This window comes from Castor canadensis, chromosome 11 (genome assembly GCF_047511655.1).
Source record: "Castor canadensis chromosome 11, mCasCan1.hap1v2, whole genome shotgun sequence".
Lineage (NCBI taxonomy): Eukaryota > Metazoa > Chordata > Mammalia > Rodentia > Castoridae > Castor > Castor canadensis.
The window spans coordinates 15,761,842-15,788,498 of record NC_133396.1 but is presented as its reverse complement, the minus strand read 5'-3'; the positions used below and the strand labels follow the sequence as shown (position 1 = coordinate 15,788,498).

Genomic DNA, 26,657 nt, shown 5'->3' with positions numbered 1-26,657 from the left:
TTACTTTCGGAGAGGGGGTTCTGGGATTTGAAATCAGGCCTGCTTGGTACCGTTTGAGCCAGGCCTCCAACCCCTGTTTTTTTTTTTGGTATTTTTCCAGTAGCGTCTCACATTTATATCTGGACTGGTCTCTACCTCCATCTTCCCACTCTCTGCCTCTAGAGAAACTAGGATTATAGGTATGAGCTACTGTGCCGGTTTTTTTTTTTAAAGTAATAATGCATATGATCTTTCTTAAAGATTTAAAGTGTAGTATAAAAGAGCCAGGCGCCAGTGGTTCACTTTTATAATCCTAGCTACTTGGGAGGCAGAGATCAGGAGGATCGGGGCTCGAAGCCAGCCTGGGCAAATAGCTTTGAGACCCTATTTCAAAAAATACCCAACACAGAAGAGGAATAGAGGAGTGACTGAAAAGGTAGAGTGCCTGTGTAGGTAGCAGGTGTCCCTGAGTTCAAATCCCAGTATACCAAAAAAATAAATACATAAATAAAGTAGTATAAAAGAGTATGCAGCGAAAAGTGAGTTTCTTTCATAACCCTAATCGCACCTTTTTTTTTAACAGAGGCAAATGCTATTAGCATGTTTCTTATCCCAATAGCTAAATTATGTGGGTGCTTAACCTATATCATGACCTGTTTTTTTGTTAGTCTTTTAATTTTAACATAAATAAAACAAGGTTAAGATTCTGTAGGTTCTCTCTACATTATCTGCTGTGCATAAAGTCTTGTTAATTCTCCTCACTCTCTGTTTGCTTAAAAATAGGATTAGATTTAATAAATATACTCAGCTATATGCAAACATTTTTACCTACAGTCCATCAGTGTTCTTCAATTGATACACATTTTTGGAGAGTGCTAGCCATGTTGTCCTATATCCGTACTGTTGCACACAAATTCACTTTGTCTTCAGAAGTAGGCAGACTTAGCACAGATTACAGTGACTCATATGTAGTAGTTGGAAGTATTTCTCTATTAGTTTTCATCAGAAATGTGTCTCTTCAGAATTCTTCGGGAAGGTCAGTAATTATACTAACGTAATTCTTCTCTCATCGCTCCCCTCCCCCATCAGATCATAGAAAGTGTTACTAATTTCAGAATGGTTGCTTTCCCTTTTAATTTTTTTTTTCACATATCGTGGCATGGAAAGGAGCAAACCTCTTTTTGATCTCCTGTGTCCTCACCTTTTAGTGTACGATAATACAGACCATTTTCAGGTCCCTAAGAAACAAGCATATTTAATTAGAATTGTTTTCTAAAATGGGTATATCTGTTTACAAAATGGAATATATAATGTCATCCTAACAAAATAAAGAACAAAACCAAACAGTGCATAGTCAAAAGTTTAATGGTCTAATTTGGGAGAATTTTTAAAAAACTAAAATGTTCAATATAGAGGAATTGAATCATGTTAATATGGATTATTGTGATAGAGTACTATGTATTGAAGAATTGAAACAGTACCTGGACTATTGAGGTACTTAAATTCTCTTTTCTAAATAACCAGCTGGGTAAGAAGAGTAGCTTTTATCATTACAAGATAACCAGTTACCATAGTAGAATTATAATTTGGTTCTTCTTCATATTTTACAGATTTTCTTCAGGGAGTGTATTCTATTTTCAGTGTAATGTGACATGTAATTTTTTTTTCTTTTTTGTTGTATTGGGGCTTGAACTCAGGGCCTACACCTTAATCCACTCCACCAGCCCTTTTTTGTGATGGGTTTTTTTCAGGATGGGCTGGCTTTGAACCTTAATCCTCCTGATCTCTGCCTCCTGAGTTGCTAGGATTACGGGTATGAGCCACCGGCACCCCCGGCTGTAATGTATTTTTAAAAACTAGCTAAACTTTTTGTAGTGATCAAGAACAGTAGAGAGAGCTTTGAGCATTCAGTTGCAATCTACTGCTAGAAAGTTAAATACCCAAAACTTGTGTGTTGTGAAACTGCCCTCCGGCAGGCCATTTAAATAAGGTGAACTGCACCTTGGATGGAAATGCTGAGATCTGGATCCCTAAAATCAATCAGTTTCTCTCAATCAGTCTCTCTGTCTCTCTCTCTCTCTCTTTCTGTCTCTCTCTCTCTCTCTCACTTTTGCATACTCACATACACACATACTTTTTTTCCTTCCCACCCCCATTTTCATTGTTATAGATTAGGAGATATTTGTAAGAATTAAAAATTTATGGGGAAGAGAAAGGGAAACTTAATATTTCTTTCAGTACCTGCTGTGGACCAGTTGCTCAGCTAGGTGTTTCAGCAGTCCTTTATCCTCTCCACAGCTTTGTAAGGAGTGTATTGGGCAACAGATTGAACATTCACATAGAGCAATAACCAATTAAAACATCAGTTTATTGCTGTACCCCATTTGCCTTCTTTGGAAAACCAAATTTTTTTGCAGTACTTGGGCCTGTATCTTGAGCCACTCCACCAGCCCTTTTTTCGTATGGGTTTTTTCTTGCGAACTATTTGCCTGGGCTGGCTTCAAACCTTGACCCTCCTGATCTCTGCCTCCTGAGTAGCTAGGATTACAGGTGTGAGTCACCGGCACTCTGCAGGAAACCAGATCTTGACTATGATAGTTTAGGACCAACCAGTCCAAGTAATACCCAAAATAATATCAAATGGTGTTCTTTAACTCAAGGTTTGAACTGTTTGGGGAAGTTGAATTTTTCTTCTCCGTTTTCTGTTCCCTTTCTTTTGTGCTGGGAATTGAAAACAGGGTCTCATGCAGGTCGAGTGCTGGGCAAGCACTCCACCACTGTGCTGTACACATCAGCCCCCTTAAAGGTTTTTTAATCCTGGGAAACAGACTAGTACCTACAATTTAAGAAATACTGGCCAAAATTAAGGTAGAGAACATTTAAAAGAAGGAAATGCAAATAAGGAAATCGAAATTGAAAAAGAAATAACCATGGCTACACATGGCATTACAAATGTTTCTTCTTACTCATCAACATTGTACTCTATGAAGTTACAGTTTGGCAGTTCTAAAGCTACTTTATCATTTGTACCAGGATTAAACAAATATGCAGATATAGTGTAGATAATAGAGCCAAGTTTCTCAGTGCCAGAGAAAGAAGTTACAAATAAGCAAGGGGGCAATGCTAGAATGAACCAAAGACTCAACATACTGACAATCACACGTGGGTGGACACACCCCCACATACCTACCCTTACACACAGATGGTATAGAAATGACATACGTGACTGTTTGTATGGGCTAGGATGCAGATGTATGTTTTCAAGCTATGTAAGCTGAAGAGCCTAGAAGCAGCAGCATCCCAGTAGCACAAGCACACCAGCACCCACATCATGACTTCTAAACATCCTCCAGCCAGTAAAAGAACCAAGGCTCTGGAAGGATGGCAGATTCTAGGGCTGGGTCCGGATACCCTGGAGCATCTTGTAATGCTAGAATGTAAGGAAGTGCTGAATGAATGATGGCTGAATGAGACGTGACAAGGACACAGGACTCTGAAAAAGCTCTTGGGCCAAAGCTTGAACAGTTTGAGAATGAAACTGGTGTGTGCTGTATGCCTATAACCTTAGCTACTTAGGAAGTTGGGGCAGGAGGATCTTGAATTTGAGGAGAGCTTGGGCAACATAGCAAGACCCTGTTTGGGGGAAAAAGTATAACCCAAGGACTAGAGTTAACATAGTTAATCTCTATGTGTATATGAGAATCCACAGATTAACCCTGTGGTTTGTACCTTGCCAAAGTCTCACTCTGCCCAAGTTGAAGGGGTTGAGTGACTTAAAGAGTGGTTACAGAACGGAAGACAGCAGTTGTTTTCAAATGGCCTCGGTTTGCTCATTTTATCCTTGAGGAAATAGAGACCTGGGGAGGTTAGGAAACTTGTCCAGGGTCATAAAGCAGGTACAAGTCAGATTGGCATTGGGTCCCAGGTCTCTAGGTTTTTGTTTTATGTTTTTGGCTGTATTGGAGTTTGAACTCAGAGCTTTGGGCTTGCTAGACAAGCATTCTTACCACTTGAGCCACACCCCCCAGCTCTTTTTGCTTTTTTATTTATTTTTTCAGATTGGGTCTTGCTTTTGCCCTGGGCAGGTCTCAGATCTCCTATTCTCTTACCTATACCTCCCACATAGCTGGAGTTACAGGCATATACCACTATGGCCAGTTTATTATTTGAGATAGGGTCTTGCTAACTTCTTGCCCAGGGCGTCCTTGGACTGGAACTGTCCTGTTTCCACCTCCCACAAACTCAGTCTGAGCAGCACAGAGCAAGAATCAAAACCTAGAGACCAGGGACAGTGTCATGCCTTAATCCCAGCTACTTTTGGGAGGATGTAGACATGATCTACATCAAGTCTAACTTACAAAAGACAGAAAGACAGACTAATTTTACTTTTTTTTTTTTTTAATGGGGGGTTGTGTTGAGACAGGGTCGTGCTATGTAACCCAGGCTGGCCCCTAACTTAATCCTCTTGCCTCAGCCTCCCCAGTGTTGGCATACAGGCATGGATCACCACACTCATCCTCATTCCTTCCCCTTTTTTAAAAAACAAAGTTGAACCTGTAATTAGCATGCATTTTTCTAAAAATGAAGGCACCTCAAATTGATTGAGTTCTACAAACAAAATTCTGTTTGTAGAAATAATAATCTTGATTATTATTTCATGTTTCTAATTTAAAAATATTTGTTTTCTCTCTAATAACTTACACTAAAACTCTTAAGTGGCATTTGGTAACACTTTCATATTTGATTATATGTGGAAAAAAAGATACTTTTTTTTTTTTTTTTTGGTGGGACTGGGGTTTGAACTCAGGGTTTCGTGCTTGCAAAGAAGGCACTCTACTACTTGTGTCACACCTCCAGTCCATTTTGCTCTGGTTATTTTGGAGATGGGTCACACAAAGAACTATTTGCCCTGACTGGCCTTGAACCAAGAGACTCCAGATTTCAGCTTCCCAATCAAGTAGGGTTGCAGGCGTGGGCCACTGGCACCCAGCTAATAAAAAATTTTTAATTTGTGGGCTGTTGGAGTGATTCAAGTGGTAGAGCTTTGCCTAGCAAGCATGAGGCCCTGAGTTCAAGCCCCAATACTGCCAAAAAAGAAAAATAGTAATAATAAATAAATAAAATTTTTGTTTTTTATTATAGAAGAAATTTTGGATTCCTTAAGAGCCAAAAAAGGAGACATTGATGATGATAAAAGCCTAGAAGAAACAGAAAAAGAGAAGAATGAAATTGAGACTAACAACTCTAAAGATGCTGAAAAAAACAGAGAGGAGTTGGAAGACCAATCCCTTGAGAAGGACAGTGAGGACACAGCACCAGATGATGGTCCTGAGCAGGGAAAAGCCGAGGGTAAAAGAATTACTTGGGTTAAAAAGAAATGTTTCATCAGTGTTATTTGTGAAGTCCCCAGTTTTACTTGCAAAATGAAAATGAAGTTCTATTGCAAACAACTATTCTCTATTTCTAAAGAGATTAGGAGACTCTGTCCCTTGTAACATTCATAACCATTGTAATGAGTTTTATGAATTGATGGATTTGTAGTAATGCTATACCTGGATCTCTACTCTTACTTCCTAAGAAGTTGCCATTCTTTACGAGATTTTTTTTTACCAGAATATATACTTACATATACTGTAAAATATGTTTATACTTATATTAATATACTTATATTAGACATTCTTAATATATTAAATACTTTTAATTTTTGGATTGCCTATTGCAAAAATATCCAAGAATCTAATTGCTTTAAAATGGCCATCAAGTTAAAGCAGTTTTTTTGGTGATCAGTCATAATGATAATTGGTTGAATATGGCCATTTGTCCAAAAGCAGTTTTAAAGAATATCTTTAAAGTTTTGTTGTGCATTTTGCTGTAGAGCCAACAGAAGTTGGGGATAAAAGTAACTCTGTGTCAGCAAATCTTGGCGACAACACAACAAATGCTTCTTCAGAAGAGACTAGTCCCTGTGAAGGGAGGAGCCCCGAGGGTTGTCTCTCAGAAACCCATGATAGCAGCAACATGGCAGAGAAGAAGGTGGCATCCGAGCTCCCCCAGGATGTGTCAGGTACAGAGGGCAGTGTATCGATGCCTCTGTAATGGGGGCAATCCTTCCCTTTGCAGTAGAAGCTGAATGTCACCTAGAACTTTAAAGTATGTGTTCATTCATGCTGCTTGCTTCTGGTGCCATCTCTGATCGCTAAATTGTCACCTAACATTTGAAGTTTGGTAAATGTCCTTGCATCCTAATCCTCATGTTTTTAAACTCCATTAAGCTGCTTTTCTATAATAGACTTACTTGTATCTTTGGTCACTACACCATAGTGGCAGAGATTTGTTTTTAATTACTTACATATTAATGGCTCAGTGTTGAATGATTTGACCCCGCCAGCTCTGTATATACTAACACGTTAATTTTGTGTTTGCATGTGCTTATGTAGTTTCCACATGTCTGATCATAATGTTATGACAGAGTCCATCATCACAAAACATTTTCGCAAGGTTACTTTAGCCTTTTTAAAATTAAAATTATAACTGAAGTAAATTATATCTTAGTAAGAATGTGATTATGGCTTTTTTGTTTTTTTTTAATGAAATGTATTTTATTATAGGAACTTACATATTTCAAAAATTTGAGAGGAGTAAAATTTAAAAAATAAACATTGGTAATTCTCAAAAAACGAAGTCATGGTTGAAGGCAATTCTTAAAGATACTTTTCTGTGTCTAAGAATACCACCTATTTTCAGACTTTTAGTACTTTCACTGCTATGTCTTATGCTGGGATGTGAATCTGATGTGTTGGAAGCACTAGTATTTGGAAGACCTACATTCTGGGTTCACTTCTGCCATTGAGTTAATGTCATTTCATTGTTCAAGGCCTCCATGTTCCTGTTTTAGAACTTAAAACTTTTTTTTTTTTTTTTTGGTGGTGCTGGGGTTTGAGCTCAGGGTTTCACGCTTGCTAGGTAAGCTCTCTACCACCTGAGCCATGCCCCCTCTTCATAAAGGCTTTTGACAACCAGCAGTTGCTGTTGTGGGCTGCTTTCACTTGAGTGCTTATCAGCAATGTTGCTGAAAACAGCCGTAGAAAATCAGGCTGTGTGTAGGGCTGTACGTGCAGACTCTGGAAGAATCACAGCTACCAGCAGAGAGTCCCTCTGCTTTATACTGATGAGAGAGTAGTCATTAAGAGAGGAAAATCTGAGAACTGTCACCTGGTAAAACAAATAAAGAAACAAATTTGTTCAGCTGAGAAAAATGTAAGCTTGGCAAATGGAAATAAATGTAATTCTCCTGAAGTGTTTCAGGGGCTGAATTGAGGAGGGTGTAGGGATTAAACTTGTTCTTGAAAAAAAATGTTTTGACAGTACTGGGATTTGATCTCAGAGCCTCATGCTTGCTAGGCAGGCCTCTACAATTTGACCCACTCCTACTACTAGATTTGTTCTTTGAGATATAGGGTTCAAGTCATATAAGTATAAACCATAATGAAGATTATTTTGATTAAATATTAATTCTCTTAAAATTAGAGCTATTTAGAAAACAGAAATAGGAAGTTGTTATTCACTAAAGGAATTCAGTAAATGCCTGTCAAAGATTATTTCAATGACAGTCTTGCAGAGTCTTTTAGAGGAACTCATAGAGTTCTGTAATTTGACTCTAAAATTTTATGATTAGATCTCTAGGCCCTGAATAATGGAAAAACAATTATATTATTCTCACTTTCATGTATTCAGGGTTAAGAGTTTGAAAGTTGGGCTGGACATAGTGACTCACGTCTGTAATACCAACTACTTGGGAGGCAGAGGAAGGAGGCCAGCCCAGGGCAAAAGCTCAGGACACTATGTGAAAAATAAAACAGGGTGGGGACATGGCTCCAGGGGTAAAGCATTTACCTAGGAAGCGCACAAGGCCCTGAACTTACACCCCAGTGCTGCCTCCAAAGGAAAAAAAAAAAAAGTGTCATTTACTAGAATTATGATTATAGTCTTAGCAAATAGTTTTTAAAGTATTCTTTGTCCTTCATGTAAATCTCAAACCTTCTGGTGGTTTATGTATGATTTAGCTGTCTTGTTTGTATTTTATTTATTGGTGGGACTGGTGTTCGAACTCATGGCTTCAGCCTTGCAAAGCAGGTACTCTACTATTTGAGTCACATCTCCAGTCCATTTTGCCTTGGTTATGGTTATAGAATGGAGGATCTCATGAACTATTTACCCAATCTCAGCTTCTCCAGTAGCTTAGATTATAGGCATGAATTACCTGCCCCCAGAGCTGTCCTGTTTCTAAACCAAACTGGGGGAATAATTATCCTTAGATTTGCTTTTTTTGTTGTTTTGCTTGTTGTTTTTTGATGGTTGTGGGGTTTGAACTCAAAATGTCAGGCTTGCTAGGCAGACACTGTACCACTTGTGTCACTCTGCCAGCCCTGTTTTGGGTTGGGTATTTTCAAGATAGGATTCTCATGAAGTATTTGCTGCTGCTGGCTTTGAACTTTGATCCTCCTGATCTCTGCCTCCTGAGTAGCTAGGATTACAGGTGTGAGCCACTGACACCCAGGTATGTTTTGTTACTAGAATGGTTTAAGGAAGAAACTATTATTCTAGTATCTGACTTAGATTTTTAATGAATGCCAAATGAATAATACATGAAAAACACTTGGGATTGTGCCCGACACATTAATTGCCCAATAAATGGTGGGTATTTTTATTAGTGCTATACACACTCAGCTCTTCTGAAGATTGAAAGCATGGTGGAAAAAGAATAATAAAGTCAGTGAAACACATTTACTGATTCACTCAGTGTTGAGTAACATAGCTGATTGTGCGAACTCTTGTGTTAGACTTTGTAATTCAAATAGTATTTTCATGTATATGTCATGAAGAATATAGTTTTATAAGAACATGAATAAGAAATTTTAAGGAAAGTGTAATGGGAGCAGATAGCAATTGTGAGCAGATGTCTTCAGAACGAATTTGAGGTCATTAGTGGGATGAGAATGCTGTATGGCTGAAGATCCTGCCTCTAGACTAAATCCAAGCCCTGACCGTTTCACAGGTCGTAGTCCTTTTCATGACTAGACTGAAAAAAACCCCTAGAATTCTGAATATTCATTCCTATGCTTGTGTGGTAGATGTCACAGCAGTGTTTTGTTTTTGTTTTTGTTTTTTTTTTGGTGCTGGTTATCAAACCCAGGGCCTCAACCACCCTTTAACCCTCCTGCCAGGTTTTTGTTTGTTTGTTTTGGCTGTACTTGGGTTTTGTACTTGCTGCCTGGTTCTCTGCCATTTGAGCCAGGCCTCCAGGCTGCTCCTGCCATTTTTTAAAGAGAAATTTGGAGTTTTTATAAAGTAGATAAACTAGTAAGTCTCTGACTTAAGAATATTCTAGGGAGTTTGGAGGTATGGCTCAAGCAGTAGAGCACCAAAATAAAATAAAATAAAATAAAAATCCACAGGCATCTATTTAAAAAAAAAAAAGAATATTCTAATGGGGATACATCCATGAGAAAAGTACAGCGTGAGCCCCTGGGGGCGTTGCATTCTAATGGGTGCAGACAGACCCTAGGGGCGGCGTTGGACTCTCAGAGAGGACTCTCTGCCTTCAGTGCCTTTCAGTCTCTCTGCTCTTTATTGGCTCAGCACACACCGAGGAGTCCTGCACTGTTCCTTTCAGTGTCTCCTCACCACCACTGACCCCGCGTAGTCCGTGCGAGAGATGAGTTGTTACAATGGGAGAGTTATTCTAGGCAGGAGAAAAGTGGCAGCCATGCTAGGAAACATCTCATTTGGTTTTCTTTTCTACACTCAATTTATTGATTAAAGCTTATCAAGAAAATAATACTGTCAGATTGAACTTAGTTTTTTGGTGAGCTTTATTTTTATTTACTTATTTTGGTGGGATTAGAATTCGAACTCAGGGCCTCAAGCTTGCTAAGCAGGCGCTCTACCACTTGAGCTATTCCACCAGCCCTTTTTTTGTGTTGGGTACTTTTGAGATAGGGTCTTGAGAACTATTTGCCCTGACTGATCTTAAACTGAGATCCTCTCCATCTTAGCCTCCCAAGTAGTTAGGATTATACGTGTGAGCTACCAGTGTCCCACTTGAAGAGTTTTTGTTTTTGTTTTTTTAATTGAAGTAGAATGCACAAATATTAGTGAACAAAGTGCATACATAACCATATGGGTAACCAAATCATACCACTTGTCAACTACTAGTACACCTACCTCCCATCACCACCGCACACACAAAAGTGATAACCATTTTGTGTTCTTTCACTGCCAGTTGATTTTACTTAGGGAAAACAAACAAACTACCCCTTCTTACCCCCAAAAAACACAGTATGTATTCTTTGATGTCTTTTTTTTTTTTTTTGATGTTGTGGGGGTGAGGCTCGGGGGCTCGGGGCCTACACCTTGAGCCGTGCCACCAGCCTTTTTTTGTGAAGGGTTTTTTTGCTATAGGGTCCTGTGAACTATTTGCCTATGCTGGCTTCAAACTGCGATCCTCCTGATCTCTACCTCCCGGGTAGCAAAGATTACAGGTGTGAGCCACTGGCACCTAGCTTAATGTCTGATTTTTAAAAAATTTTTAACTCCAATAATGTATCAGTGAGAGCCACCCATATATTGTGATAGTAACATATTTTTTAATCACAGTATGATACTCCTTTATATAGATGTATCATGACTATTTTTCCTTATTCTTTGCTGACCATCATTTACCTGGTTTCCAGTTTGGGACCATTACAAATGGGAGAGTAGATCCCAACCTTGTATGCCGTCTTGACTAACAGCAGAAGTTCCTGGGGTGGATTTTTTTGTTCGTTTGCTTAACTCCCTTGGGATTGAACCCAGGCCCTTGCACCTGTTAGACAAGTGCTTTACCACTCAGCTATATCCCAGCCCTTCTCTTTTTATTTTTTTTTTCAGTTTTTGCATTATGTGCAGTTTGAGATTATATTATTAATATTAAGTGCATCCTAATTTTTATATTTTTGGTTAAATTAAGGTTTTTATCATTGGGAATTCTCCTTCATCTTAATATTTCCAAGCTATACCACCATTCTTTTGGTTTGTATTCGATTTGTTATCCATAACAGAACTTTTTTTCCACTGCTGGAATTTGAACTCAGAGCTTTGTGCTTGCTAGGTAGTTACCTCTGTTGCTTTGGCCATATGGCCGGTCCAGAGATTTTTTTTTTTTTTTAATAATACAACAATTTTAAGTCCATTTAGAAATAACATTTACCTTAGTGTTTATATATAAGCATATATATTTTATTTCCAGATTTAGCATGAAATAAAGTCTCATTAGAGAGTGCTATCATTTCTGTGCAATTTGATAGAAGATATTATGCAAGGGAAAAAAATGACAAATTTATAGCCTAGAAAAACTGTAGGAGAACATAAAAATGGATAGCAATTTCATGGTAACCATAATATTGGGTGTTATCAGTGATTTAAAACATTTTATATGGATCAGATTGAAGAGCAAACTGAAAAATTGGGCAGTATATTGGGAAAGATTTGCAGACATCATTTTAAAAAGCTAACCTCTTTATACCTAGTCCTCACGTTTGTGATCTCATGTCTGAGTTCCAGATGTTTCTCTTTAGTTCATGAGAACAGTGATAGTGCCCATGGAGCAAGTATGTATACTGTTTAGCATTCAGTGGAATTTGTTTCTAGTTCACAGAGGGCTCAGTTTCAGAATTAAACCTTCATCCTGGATTTTCCATTAGAAAGTTTTTGTTCCAGATGGTTTGGGTTTTTTTTCATTTCTAAAGGTGGGGGTACCTATCTTTCTAGCATCTCAAACTCAGATCCATTGTGATGATGAATATTATTATTATTAGCACAGGTTGGCCTGGAACTTCCAATGAAGCCCACGCTGGCCTCAAACTCACAATCTTCCTGCCTCAGTCTCCTGAGTGCAACACCATGTCCAGCTTGCTCAGGATTTATCTTAGATGTATACTGCACACAAATTGTTTTATTTACATTATGCTTCTAGATTCAGTGCCTTGAATTAGAAAAGTATCAGTAGTAGCTAAAACTGTCTTCATTTCTGTAAGTACCTTAAAAAAAAAACCAAAAAAACACATAGTGGGATTTTGAACTCAGGGTCTTATACTTGTTAGGTGGGTGCTCTACCCCTTGAGCCACTCCATCTGCCCCCATAAGTACTTGTAAGTGATTGAAAATGTATTCTTGAACATACTAAAAGTCACATCTATAAAATTGAACTCTAAAAGTCTATTGACTTAATCTGTTCTTACTTTGTTGGGATAAGAAAATCTTTAAAAAGTCCTTTGCTTTAGATATTTAGAAGGCAAGTTCAGTGGCTTTTGATACTGAATGGTAAAGTGAAGTTTCCCATACATTGTTACCATGTTGCGTTGATAGCTGAAGACTTTTAGAGGTACAACAGTTAAGTGTTTTTTTTTTTTTTCTTGTGTGTTTGCTTTTAGTTTAATTATATAATACATTCTGGTTGGGTTTTTTTTTTTTAATCTTATTTTTCCTTTTTTCAAAAATCTCCCTTTTACAAACTTCAAGTGAAAAAGTTAATTTTTTTCACTTTATAGATTTTTGCTCAGGATTTTGTTCTGTGTTTTAAGTAGACATTTGGCCTTTTAGGATAGGCTTTGTTGGCTTGTGTTCAAAAGTTGAAAGTGAAGATCTTTATAGAATTTTGGTTTGCTTTGGGGGTTAACTACATTTTCTTATTGTTATTCATTACAGAGTCTGTCATGTGCAGTGAAAATAATATAAATACCAGGACCTGTCACATTTGTCTTAGGGCTATAGTGCTTGGGCTTCATGTATTTTAAGTGTACATTTTGGTAGGCGTTATGTTCTTTATGGTGTATTTAAGCAAATAGTTAAAACTTCCTTAATTCTGTTAGCCTAATAATTTATGTCTAGCTGGATATATGTAAGGAATTTTCACTTCTGTCTCTTCATTCTCTAGTTTTCTTTTACGGCCAGCCATTTTTATAATTCGTGTATATCCCCCTGTTGTTTTTAGGCTTGTTTTTTTTTTTATTTTGGTGGCACTGGGTTTTGAACTCAGGGCTTCATGCTTGCTAGGTATGCGCTTTACCACTTGAGACACTCCACCAGCCCTCGTTTTTTGTTTTTGAGACAGTCTTGCTGTGTAGCTTAGGCTGGCCTCCTGCCATACTGTTGTTTTGTTTTTGCTTTTCATAAAAAAAAGGCAAAATTTGGGGCTGAGCATGGTGATTCATGCCTGTAATCCCAGCGAAGCCAGCAGCTGAGGTTGGAAGATGGAGGTCCTAGGCTGGCTCTGAGCAAAAAGGGCTGGAGGCGTGGCTCAAGTGGTAGAACACTTGGGGCATTGAGCTCAAACCCTGTACCACCAAAAAAAAAAAAAAAAAAAAGTGTATTTACAAATTTGTATTTCCCTTCCTTTCTGACATGAAAGTTAGCATAGTATAAGAACTGCCTGCACCTTTCCTTTTACATTTAAACTTTCTTGTTGTCGTTGGCAGTGCTGGGGCTTGGACTCTGGGCCTTGCACCTGCTAGGCAGGCAGGCACTCTACCACTTAAGCTGCGCCCAGCTACACTTCACTTTTGAAGTCATTTCGTGACTAGAGTGCTTACCCTTCCTCCTCGCTGTTGTACGTGGTGGCTCATTGCATGTACTATCTTTTATACAACCAGTGCCCTGTTGGTGAGCATTTTGTTTGTTTCTGGTTGTTTCCACTGTACATAACGCCTCCCTGAACAGCTCCATAGTAAGTCATTTAGCATTTTTGCTAGTGACTTTTGTGATAGATTTCTAAACATGGGATTGTTAGGTTAAGAGTAAATGCAGGTGCAGTTTTTCAAGATATAGCCAGTTCCCTTTTGTCCACCTTGGACCATTTTCCATATCAACAGCAATGCCTGGCAGCATTTCCTAACCCTCTGCCTGTCTTTATTGGAGTGTTTTGTGAGACTTGAATTTCTGCCAGTCTGATAGCTTAGCAGTAGTTTCTCCATACAGTTGTATTTTGCATTTCTCTTAGCTTGAATTAAGTGAACATACTCCCATAAGTTTTAAAGGCAACTTTCATTTCTTTTATGGTTATTTCTAGGTCTTTTCACGCTCTATCAGGCTATTGGGTTTTTAATCTCAAAAAACAAATTTAGGAGCTTATTACACATTTGAGATAGTCATGACATCAACCACTTTTTACTTCAGGTGATTTAAAAAGTGTATCTTACTAGTGACAAGTGTGAATACAAAGAGAGACCAATAATTTCTAAACTGCCATAGAAAGACTTAGGCTTTAGTACATACTAATATTAGTTTTGGTGTTCATTTAGGACCACCTTCGTGATCTATCAACACTTAGTGATCTATCAAGAGTGTCCAGAAAAGTTAATCACAGTTATGCATTGCCTGGGGGCAGAGAGCTCAGGCAGAAAACTGTAGAGGAAAATTATTTCATTTAATTCTTTGTCTAATAGTGCTGCTTGAAGCATTTTGAAAAGTAAGTATATAAACTTCAGATTTTTAGTTGTTAGGGAGGCAGTAGCTGCTGTCCCCTAAGTTCTGTGAAGTAGTTGTGTCAGTTGGTTTTCCTTCAGGCCTGGGGCATCTCTGTCTGTCTTGCACTGGACTGAGTTGATGAGAGCCTGAGTCAATAGACTGGGAACCTTACAAATTGGTGCTTACCAGTTTCTCTTCACACAGGCTATTTCATTACTCATGCATGATAAGCTTTCTAATGAAATCCCAAGACAATTAAATGCCATTGCTGACAATTTTCTATGTGGTTTTCAATTTAAAAATCAGCTATTCTATTTTTCTAGAAGACCCTAACAAGACATGTGACAGCAGTAACACTAGTGCTACCACTACCTCCATCCAGCCTAATCTGGAAATCAGTAACAGCAGCAGTGAACTAAATTCTTCCCAGAGTGAATCTGCTAAGGCAGCTGATGATCCTGAAAGTGGAGAAAGAGAGCCCCATACACCTGTCTCTGTTCAAGAAGAGATAGGTAAGAATGCACTTCATCCATTAAACAGAGCTTTTTTTTTTTTTTTTTTGACATTTTCGATTTTTTTATATGTTTGGTAGGGTGGGAAGATTTAGATTTTCTTTTTACTTTTTTTTTTTTTCCCTTTTTCCTTTTTTTAACACAGCTCTTGAACTCACTGTTTTTGTTTAAAATAATATGAAAGCACACAGAGGGAAAAAGTAGAAGATCCTTTTTATAACCTTCCTCCCAAGTGTAATCTAATTACCAGCTGCAGTTTGAACATAACATTTTACATCTTTCTCCCTGTGGTTTCACTCATACATGTATGTTTTCAAAGGTTTTTTTTCATTATTGTTTTATTTTATTTTATTTTTTTACATAAATGGGATCATTCTGCATGTATTGTTCTGCATTGTGGTTTTGTTTTTTTTTCCCCACTCAGTTACACATGTAGGGAATCTTCATATAATAAGTTAAAATTCTTTTTAACTGCTGCATGCTACTTGATTATGACCAATGGTGATGCCTTTCTCAACATGTATCTTATGTTCTTGTCCAAATATTTCTGACAATATAGGATACAGTAAATGGAATTGCCAGTGAAATGGTAGATACATTTAAAAAATAGTGGTGGCTCCTGCACTGCTTACTTGTATATCAAAAGGGAATTATACTGATAATTCACATTCTTATCTGTGTCTTCATTTTCACATCTAAATTCAACACCATCAGTCCTCTTAAATTTTTGTCAGTGTTAAAAAGTGTTTCATGAAAACAATTACACATGCCTGCTTATTACTGTGTTGAGTGCCTTTTTACGTGTTTGCTTGCTTTTTCCTATTGAGTTTTGGGATTTTTCCTTAGTGAGTTTTAGGAATGCTTTTTATGTATTATAGTTATTAGTCTTTGATTTTACATATTTATATAGTAGTTACTTGGTTTTATTCTCTGCCGTCTGATCATACCAAAATTTTTGTGTTTTTATGTGGTTGAATTTATTACTCCTTATGTTTAGGGTTTCTCTGTCCTTATTAAGACCACCCCCATTCCAAGAATATATATGTATTATACAGCAATTTCCCATAACACTTATAACTTTGTTTTTGATCTATCCAGAGTGTGATTTTATATATGGTTTGAGATGGGAGATCTGTATTTACTTAGGACTTTTCAATTGCAAGGGACCAAATCAGCTTCAACTAGCTTAAATGATGAGGAATTAAAAAAAACATTATTTATTTGTTTTGGTGGTACTGGGGGTTTGAACTTGGGGCTTCCTGCATGCAAAATGATGAGGAAATTTAATTAGCTTATGTAATTGGGAAGTCCGAGCCATTGTCTGGCGTAACTGGACTCCTAGGTATACCGACTCTTTCTGTCTTCCTCCCTTTCTCTCTCACCTTTTGGATCTACATATATGTGTGTGCTAATTTCATTCTCTCCTAACACAGACAGGCTTTTTCCAAGTGACAGGAAAGATGGCACCAGCAATTTGTTTTCATGTCTCTCCAAGGTCCGTGACCCAAAGGCAAAGCCCTTACCTACTCCTGCTCCAAATCAAAAGTCATTGATGAAGGAATTGGAGTGGCATATTTTGGATCATATTGTTTCCACTCCCGTGGCCAGGGCAGGCAAGGTATTATGATTGATGGCTCCAGCAAAATTATATGATTGGAACGGGGTAGGAATGGTTTTCCAAAGAATGAGGGAGGCTGCAAAGATAGAGCACAGTAAAGATCTGCAGTTCCACCTTTTGGTACTTGGCACACTTGTGTTTATTCACACTTGTTCCCATGCATGGGAACAAAAATGCTCCTACCTAACATACTGCAGAGATCTCACCCATAACTGGAAGCTTCCAAAAACTTCTGTCCCACAAGTCCATTCAGTAATTATAATTCTGTCTAGATCCGAATCTAGGACTTCTTTGTGTTGTGCATTAACTTTCACAGGTCTGGATGTGACTTATCTTGATCTTACAACTCATGAGCCAATTGTGAATTAACTGCCTGTAACACACTTTATCCTGAGAGTGAGGGTATTCTTTGATAAATCTGGGAGAATAACCATGGATGAGACATGAAAAAATTCCCGTTCTGGAGGCCATTCTGTGTCAGCAGCCTAGTTCCTGCTTGCTTTTGCTGGGAATTGCTGTAGGATTGGACAGCCATATGCCCAGTTTGGCAGGTTTGGAGTTCTTGTCTGGTAATAGAGTCCCTTTTCAGATCAACTTGTCTACTTGGTAGGCCAGTAGCCCTAACCCTCATGTGAATACAGCCTCTCTAGGCTTCTGCCTTCTGGCATCATTAAATAATAAGCTATAGAAGCTGTGGGAGATCGATCTGTACTGTACCACTGGGCTGCCTCATGGTGATTGACTCCTTTATAATAGGAAGACTATGGCTCTTGGGCAGAGAAGGTTCAGTAAGGGCCTCTACTCAGCCTAGATCTCTTTTTCTGAACTTCAGGTCTTACCCTGGGTGTGAATTTTCTCCTCTTACTTGCACTAAACTTAGCAGGTGGCAGTGGGTTAATTTGAACAGTACTAATTGGTAACCATACATTGAGGGGCTTCTTTTTAAAAGCACTTGCCATTCCTTTTCTGTTCTCCAGAAATCCCAACCTAGATCAAAAACTGTCTATAAAGTGTTTACTAGAGGATATTATAAATGGTCCCAAGAACTACCCACCGTAGTTCAGTACCTTGGCCTAAAACTCCGCCTGTGTAGTGTCATGATCTGAGACCCAAGAGAAGGCTAATGGTTGGACCAGCTGCTTTACCACACATTAGGATACCAGCTTGCCAGCCTGGCATGACAAGATCCTCAGTACCCACTCCCCCTTGAGTTAGTCAGTGCCATACTTTGGAGTCAAAAAGCTTAAAATACTCTCCTGGATCATTTAGGACTTACTTGTTTTGACAGAAATCCATCTTGTTTAAAACAAAAAGGGAATTTTGCTAGTACAAAAGTGTTGGACTGGTGACAGCCTCAGGTGCATTATTGGATCCAGGAAGTTGAATGAGGTTGTCATGGTCTTCCCTTCAGTTTTCCCTTCTCCCTCCCTCTTTCCTCCCCCCTCCTTATTGTTTCCTATAAATGACTGTTTTCTCCATGTTTTGGGAATAGAGGTAGCCACCCCTTTACACACTTCCTGCTCACTAACAGAAAAGGCAGAGATCCTGTCATCATTTCCAGATTTTTAAAAATGGAGTAGGATGCTGACTGGCTGGGCCACCCAACCAGTTCCTGGGTCAGTCACCATAACCTTGTAGTGGTGTGCAGTGTCTGGCCAAGCTAAGTCCTGTAGTTCACCCCAAAGGGGCAAGATGCTTAGGTTTGCATCCCTGCCGGAATCATTGGCTCAAGTATGTATATGTCAGGGAGAGCAGCTCCCCATAGAAGAGAAGGGTTATGGAACTGATTAAATGAAAAATGTTTACTAAATTTTCAACTTTTTCCCCTACAATGCAGTTTCCTTAATCCTATCTTTGTATGTAATGTAGTGACTTCTCCTTCCTTGTATTTACCAATACCATCTTTTAACTTTTTAAAGCTTTAAAGTAAAAAGAAAACTCAGATCTTGCTCAGTTGTCTGGCCAATAGAAGTTAGACAGTGATGAGGTAAGGTTAGTGTGTGACACTCAAGAAAATGCAAAGTGGAAATTCCTTCTGGGCCATTCATTCTCTCACTTTGAACAGGAAGTTACTATGGTAGATGTTGAGAGATCTTCATTATTACTAAAAACTAGTTGATTTTTCCATTAATACCTTATAATTACCTAGCTTTCCTAGAGAAAAATTCATTGGCACTTAATGTTTATAAGCTCAAAACAGTTAAGTACTTAAACAGAATTTCAGTGGAAATTTCTCAAAAATTAACTATATACAGGAATCCATATTGAATACATAAGGCAACATTTTAGTGTGCATTTTGAGTTACTTTTGTTATCTGTAAATTTCAAGCAGTCTTTCTTGTCTTCTAGTTAGATGAGTTTTGAAAAATAACCTATCATGTTTGTGTTTTCTGTAGAACAATAAATGACTCACAATAAAATTCTGAGGGTTTTTTTTTTTTTAAGCAAAATAGTTAAAAATTAATGACATTTGCTTTGTCTATTCAAGGACCGTATCTGTTTACTGTCTGAATCTTAGATATATCCTTGATACAAGTTTTGGATAAATAAGACATTTTTATGGTTATTTAATGTCAGTGATTCCTTTGTGACTCTTTCCTTTGATAATAGGTGATTTCAGATTGGAGAAGTCTAACGGGGAAATAAGTGAGTCTCCTGGACCTGGAAGAGGAACATCTGGCTCAACTCGCATCATCACCAGACTGCGGAATCCAGATAGCAAACTTAGCCAGCTGAAGAGCCAGCAGGTGGCAGCTGCAGCCCATGAAGCCAATAAGTTATTTAAGGAGGGCAAAGAGGTATGTTCTTTCTGTTTAAAACAAAAATCTGTGCATGATGAATAATTACAATTATTGTGCCTTAAAAATAGGGGCAGGAAATTTATAGACCTACTTTGCATTATATTTTCTCCATTTCTAAGCGTATAATGGGCAATAAGAGCAAAAGTGTTAACCTCATATTATGTTGAGTGCATTTGCACACTCAGATTTTAGTCCATGCATAGAAAGACTGTAAGTGGCTGATAGTACATGATTGTCCTTGTCGTATACAATTCTAAAGAGAGAAAGCCTTCTTTTTCACGTATGGCAATGTTAGGCTATTCATGAGCTCTACCAGAGAGCTGTCTGTTACTTACTGTGACCACTTCAGGTGAACCTGCAGCTCTGGCATAGATTGGCACACAGCATTCAGCTCTGATTATGGACACTGGGATTGAAGCTAATACTCAGTATTAGCTGAGCACTGGTGGCTCACACCAGTAATCCTAGAGATGAGGAGGATCATAATTCAAAGCCAGCCTAGGCAAGTAGTTTGCAGGACCCTATCTTGAAAAAACCCATCACAGAAAAAGGGCTTGTGGAGTGGCTCAAGCGGTAGAGCACCTGCCTAGCAAGTATGTGGCCCTGAGTTCAAGCCCCAGTGCCACCAAGGAAAAAAAATAATAATAAGACTCAGTATTTCTGCCCCTCACCTAGCCATGGGGACAGAAGAGGAACCAAACTGTGTCTCCCACATTTGAGAATTATTTGCAGGCAGTTAAGCAAAAATTGACATCAAGTAGTTACTTTAAAGCAGTAGCTTTTAAACATCTTTTTGACTGTGACCCTTAGTAAAATACACAATTTTTTGTAGCAACCCACTACACATATTCAAGAGCTTCCTGAAATAGTATTTACCTTACTATGTCAGAAGCACTGATATCTTCTCTTACAGTCTAGTCTATTATATTTTATTATTTATTTGTTTGTTTATTTATGATGGTACTAGGGTTTGAACTCATACTTGCTAGGCACACATTTGGCCGTTTGAGCTACTTCAGCCCTTTTTTGTGATGTGTTTTCTCAAGATAGGATCTCATGAACTGTTTGCCTGGGCTGGCTTTGAATCACGGTCCTCCTGATGTCTGCCTTCTGAGTAGCTAGAATTACACGTGTGAGCCACTGGAGCCCAGTTTATTTCATTATTTTAAGTTGAATAAAATCCACTATTGATTTCATAATCCACTAAAGAGTTGAGATTAGCTTTTTGAAAACACTAAAGTATCCACGGGCTCTTGTGCTAAAGCTGGAATAATAAAAGGCGAAAAAGAAAGCTAATTTTAGAAATATTAGGAAGGTTATCCCTCCTATATCCCTAAAGTATATGTTATAAACTTGATTATGATAGGCGAATGCTTTGAGATTAATAAAAGTAGTCAGTAGTTTCTAACATATGATACTTAACAAATACTAGAACTTTTATTCTCTTTGCAGACCTACCTACTTATTTAATTATAATTGTATATAATTAGTTTTCACTTTTTTTTTTTTTTAAGGCCCAGTCTTGCTGTGTAGACCAGGTTGGCCTTAAACTTGTGATCCTCCTGTCTTAGCTTCCCAAGAGCTGGGATTACAGGAGTGTCCACCACACCCAGCTCTAGCTTTCACTTTTCACTTAACTTAAACTTCAGCAGTTCAGTCATAAAATGTATTTTAAATTGCTTTGAGCAATTGATTACAATTATTGAAAGATAGTTATCAGGTAAATCTTGCATCCTTGACATTAATAATGAAGTCTTTTTATTTTCTTGGTCAGGTACTGGTAGTTAACTCTCAAGGAGAAATTTCACGGCTAAGCACCAAAAAGGAAGTGGTCATGAAAGGAAATATCAACAATTATTTTAAGCTGGGTCAAGAAGGGAAGTATCGAGTCTATCACAATCAGTACTCCACCAATTCGTTTGCTTTGAATAAGCACCAGCACCGGGAAGACCATGATAAGAGAAGGCATCTTGCGCATAAGTTCTGCCTGACTCCAGCAGGAGAGTTCAGATGGAACGGCTCTGTCCACGGTTCCAAAGTTCTCACCATATCTACTCTGAGACTGACCATCACCCAGCTGGAAAGCAACATCCCTTCTTCCTTCCTTCATCCCAATTGGGCTTCACATAGGTAAAGTAAACTAAGTTTAATTTATTGATGGGATGATTATTGTAGCTGTGCACATTAAAATATTGCTATCAGTGAATTAATTTGGACAGCAGAAAGGAGCTGTATACATGCACTTCTGAGTTACTGTGAGCCAGCACTAGCATTTGGATCATTTTTAGGAACCAAAGTCTTGATCCCTAGAATACGATAGAGGCCAAATTTCCAGAACATTGTACAAGTCAAGTTGTTGAGGGGTCTAAGTGATCTCTGGGATTCCATTCAATGTGTAAAATCTGTAACTTATGATTCTGTGAACTGGAAACTTGCAGTAGCTATATATTTATACTGCCACCGACAAGCCTTTCTCTCATGCACAAGATAAAGTCATCATAAATTATAACTATTGTGCTTAAAGGAAGATCAGCCAAGTGAAATGATTTCTTTCTTTTCTTCTGAAATGTAGGGCAAATTGGATCAAGGCTGTTCAGATGTGTAGCAAACCAAGAGAATTTGCATTGGCTTTAGCTATCTTGGAGTGTGCAGTCAAACCAGTTGTGATGCTGCCAATATGGCGAGAGTCTTTAGGACATACCAGGTGAGTGGATTCTGAGCCTTGTGAACAATGACTGTTGGTCTCTTTTGAAATATTAGTGGGTTAATAATGAAAGGTAAAATGTGCTCCGGAGGCATGTGAGAACTTCATTTGCTCTTCTTGGTCTCCATTCTTATTTATGATACATAATTGTAATGAAAATCAAAAGAGATCAAATGCATATAAATTAAAAATATTTTTCAAAACATTAGTTAGTCTTTAAAAAGTTATTACAATGGCTAGGGATTATACCTCAATGGTAGGTAGAATACTTGCCTAGCATACACAAGGCCCTGGGTTCAATCCCCAGAACCCCAAACCCAGGAGGACTGAGAGCTCCATGTCAGTCTGGGCAACATGAGATCCTGTCTCAAAAAGAGAGAAGACAAGCTACCAAAAAGTATTATTGCAAAACAAATGTACACTTGTTTATTGAAGAATATAAAGAAAGAAGTAAGAATTATTTTATGTTCCTTGCTCTGCTACAAAGTTCACATCAATAGTATAACCCATTAATTTTAAGATACATATGTATAGTTTGCATTACTTTTCCCATGTTTTAGTTCATAATAAAAATGTCTTTAAGAAATACCAATTTATGTCTATTTCACATCTTATTTTGATTATAATTGCTGCTATCACCAGAGGCTCCTCACATGGAGTGGACTTAATTTTCCTACAGCTGAAGAACAGGATTAAGCTAAGGTGCTGCAGAACTGCACCATGGGAGAGGAGAGAGTGTAAATGGGTGGCATACTTCACTGTACTTGTCTTTGCTCTCTTTTATCAAGGTGGAGACAGGAGAGAGTCAGAAGTACTGGGAAGGGGATACAGATAGATGGTCTCTGTGTTTCTGTCACTCCTTAACTTTGCCTCCAGCCTTGCCCAAAACCATTCTTCACAACATTCTCCTAGTCACCTACCATCCTGATGCTTGTGTTTGTGGACCCAAGGAGCCACATGTCTCCAGAGACAGAGACCAGTGTCTCTAGAAATAAAGCTAAACTAAATGTTGCTAAAGAAAATTCCCATAATTAACAAAATTGCTAAATCACACCTTTTGTACATTTGTTTTTAAATATTAAACATTTACAGCACTGGTGGCTCATGCCTGTAATCCTACCTACTCAGGAGGCAGAGATCAGAAGGATCAAGTTTTGAAGCCAGCTGGGGCAAATAGTTCGAGAGATGCTATCTCGAAAAAACCTTTCTCCACCCCCACCACCCCCACAAATTAGGGCTGGTGGAGTGGCTCAAGGTGAAGGCTCTGAATTCAAGTCTCAGTACTATAAAAAAAATTAATTAAGAAAAAAATTAAACATTCTTGTGAAAGATGGAATTTAGATTTTTTTTTAATCCAGGTATTGTTTTCTTTCCTGGTTTGTTGCTATGACTAGTCTTCCCAACATGTAAATTTATAAGATTCTACCATGAATATGGTATCTGACAAAACATACAAAATAATTTTTTTGCTGGTGGCATAGCTTAAGTGCCTCCACTTGAGCCTGCCTAGCAAATGTGAAGCCCTGAATTCAAATCCCAGTACCACCAAAACCCTAATTTTTTTATATGTCGATGTGAGATAAAATAGAACACTAAATTTTTTAAAAACTAGGGACCAGAATTCAAGAAAATTAGGAATTGATAATAGAACTTCACTTCTGGCCATAGAATGTGACTAAATACTTTAGGAACTTTTAAAACTTGATCCTAAGAAAGTACCTAGAAATTCAAACTAATGTTTTACTTGTAAAATTTCTTCTGAGATCAGATGAGATTGGGCATGTTTAGGATGGTATGGCCATAGATCATAAAATTTCTTTATTGTGCTAATTAATGACAGAGCTTCAAGAACAGTATAAATATCTAACAGTAACAATATTTTTAAATAAGAGGGCTGGTGGAATGGCTCAAGTGGTAAGAGTGACTGCCTAGCAAGCATGATACCCTGAGTCAAACCACAGTGTTGCTAAAAATAAATAAATAAATAAACAAGAAAAATACCTCATGTTCTTCATGTTTAAGAAGAATGAGTATATCTTGAAAATGTCAGTTTTTCTACTGTTAATGTATAAATTAATTTCAATAGCATTAAAAACAGTAGGATTTTCTATACAATTTGACAAAATGATTTTTTAAATTCTATGGAAAAGACCAGTAATAAAGAGGTAATTTTGGCCAGGTGTGCTGGCTCGCTCCAGTAATCCCAGCTACTTGGGAGACAGTACTCAGGAGGTCAGCCTGGGGCTTGGGGGAGAGAGTTAGTGAGACTCCATCTCAGCAGAGCAAGCCAGGCATGGTGATGTATGCGTGTGTTCCCAGAGACACAGAAGGCATAGGTAGGAGGACTACAGTGTGAAGCCAGATCTGGGCAAAACACAAGATGATATCCGAAAACATTCCTGAAGCACAAAAAGATTGGTGTTGTGTCTCAAGTGTTAAATAGTGGGAGACATCTCCTTTATGGCCCTGGAAGTTTTATTACAGGCTGCTATACAGCAGTGAAAAACAAGCCAGAGCAACAGTTGTCAACAAGACTGAATCTCATAAGTCTACAATAAAATGACATCAATTCTATCACTAAAAATACATGAACTATGATACAATTTGAAAGTTTTTGTTTTGTTTTGGGTTTCTTTTGCAGTACTGGGATTTGGACCCAGGGCCTCAAGTTTGCTAGGCAGGTGCTCTACCACTTGAGCCACCAATCCTTTTTGCTTTGGTTTTGAAGGAACTACAGAGGGAACTCTGCTAAGTAACACATTGAATAAACACACTAGATTTCTCCATCAAAACTATGGCAAAGGATTTTTTCCTTTTTGGGGCCATCCTGTACTAGGCAAGCACTCTACCTCTGAGCCATATCCCCAGCTCCCAAAATGATTTTTTAAAAATTTTAAACCCACAAGGGCAGGGGAACGCAGAGACTACAGCAGCAATAAAACTGCAGAAGCAACAGTGCAAATGAACAAATGGCAGCCTGTGTGGGACGGCCAGGGACCATGTGAAAACACTCCTAGGTTACACTGCTGAACCATTGGGGGCACTGAAATGGGTGGCCATGAGTATTCCACTCTGAATCACGTGCCTGTCGTGGCCCTGTGTTACCTGCAGTCTGACAGACGCCCTGGTTGTGACGAGCCCTCAATCTTCCTGGCGTACTCATGACCTTGTCCACTGAGTCACCAAACAATAGTCATAAACTTCCCTGGAAGCTACAGCCAGGCTGTGATCTAGAGATCAGTTTATATTTTCCTGGAAACCTTTAATAGTGACAATATCACTCTTTTGTTCATGCACTTACAGTAGTTTTGTTGTTGTCTGTCTGTATTTGCTTTTTTAGACAGGGTCTTGCTGTGCAGCCCAGGCTAGCCTTGAGCTTGTGATCCTCCTACCTCAGCCTCCTGAATACTGAAATTAGAGGTGTGCTTTGTGCTTTTTACTATGTTTTACTATTCGGGATACATACCTAGGTAGTAAAACTGTAAGGAAAAACAAGGGAACTATATAAAAGCTCGAGTAATAATTGCCACAGGTGGGACACAAGCTTCTCTGATGTATTGGTTATTGAGAAAGCTCAGTTTCTTGACTTGGTTGTGTTTTATGTATTTTTAACAATTATGATGAACAGATGCTAACAACAGCAAAAGCCTTCAAGTAGTGGACGCTAGAGGCTCACGCCTGTAGTCCTAGCTTCTTGGGAGGCTGAGATCCAGAGGATCAAGGTTTGAGACCAGCCCAGGCAAATAGTTCATAAGACACCCCCCCCCCCAGTCTCGAAAATAATCTGAGCAAAATGAGCTGGAAGTACCTACTTTGTACTTGCGAAGCCCTGAGTTCAAACCCCAGTCCCACAAAGAAAAAATAAAAACACCTTCAAATAGGTAGGAATAAATTTAACAAGGAGCATTTAGGATCTATATAAAGCAATCTTTAAAACTTAACTAAAGACTTAAAGGATACCTACCTTGTGAATAGCACTTGCCCTCCTAGGGCTATGGGAGGCAACCAAAATGGTAGTAATATTTTATCTAGGGAAATTGATGTGAAAGAATAGTTACAAAAGGAAATGGATATTAAAAATAAGTAATAGAGCCCAGTGCGATGGTACACACCTATAATCCCAGTACTCAGGAGACAGAGGGAAACGAGGAATTTGAGGCTAGCCTAGGCTACATAGTGAGATCCTGTCTCAAAAAAAGAAAAAATAGTCATTAGAACATTTTGAAGCATTTTGAAAATAATTTGTCCAACAGAAAAAACAGGACAATGAACAAAATACAGAATCCAGAAATAGACCTAAACATGTGGGAATTTATTTGGAACATTAGACATCAGAAAGTGAAAAAGCCATGTTTGGGGGAAAATGTCACCTGGATCTGTTATTTAGCAAAACACTCAGACTTATGCAGATTAAAAAAAGCAAAACACAACTTTAAAAACAAAAAAAAAAAAATTCAAAAGAAAGCATTAATTAATTTATATTTTTTATTGTAATGCTTTCTTTTTAAACAGATATAAAACCTAGATGCCTAGGTTTTCTC

The 26,657-nt window shown here is 38.2% G+C and overlaps 1 protein-coding gene across 17 annotated transcripts in view; it reads left to right on the top strand.

Annotated features, from left to right (window-relative positions):
- Positions 1-26,657, top strand: part of Bptf (bromodomain PHD finger transcription factor) — a 118,877-nt gene that overhangs the window by 35,946 nt on the left and 56,274 nt on the right. For 10 of the 17 annotated variants that reach the window (XM_074045459.1, XM_074045470.1, XM_074045468.1 and 7 more), the window contains exons 4-9: positions 5,122-5,328; positions 5,855-6,043; positions 14,805-14,993; positions 19,222-19,409; positions 21,187-21,542; positions 21,985-22,116. In XM_074045459.1, the coding sequence (XP_073901560.1) occupies positions 5,122-5,328; positions 5,855-6,043; positions 14,805-14,993; positions 19,222-19,409; positions 21,187-21,542; positions 21,985-22,116 (1,261 nt within the window). The remainder of the gene's footprint in view (positions 1-5,121; positions 5,329-5,854; positions 6,044-14,804; positions 14,994-19,221; positions 19,410-21,186; positions 21,543-21,984; positions 22,117-26,657) is intronic. The other 7 variants (XM_074045472.1, XM_074045469.1, XM_074045466.1 and 4 more) reach the window with 4 other exon arrangements.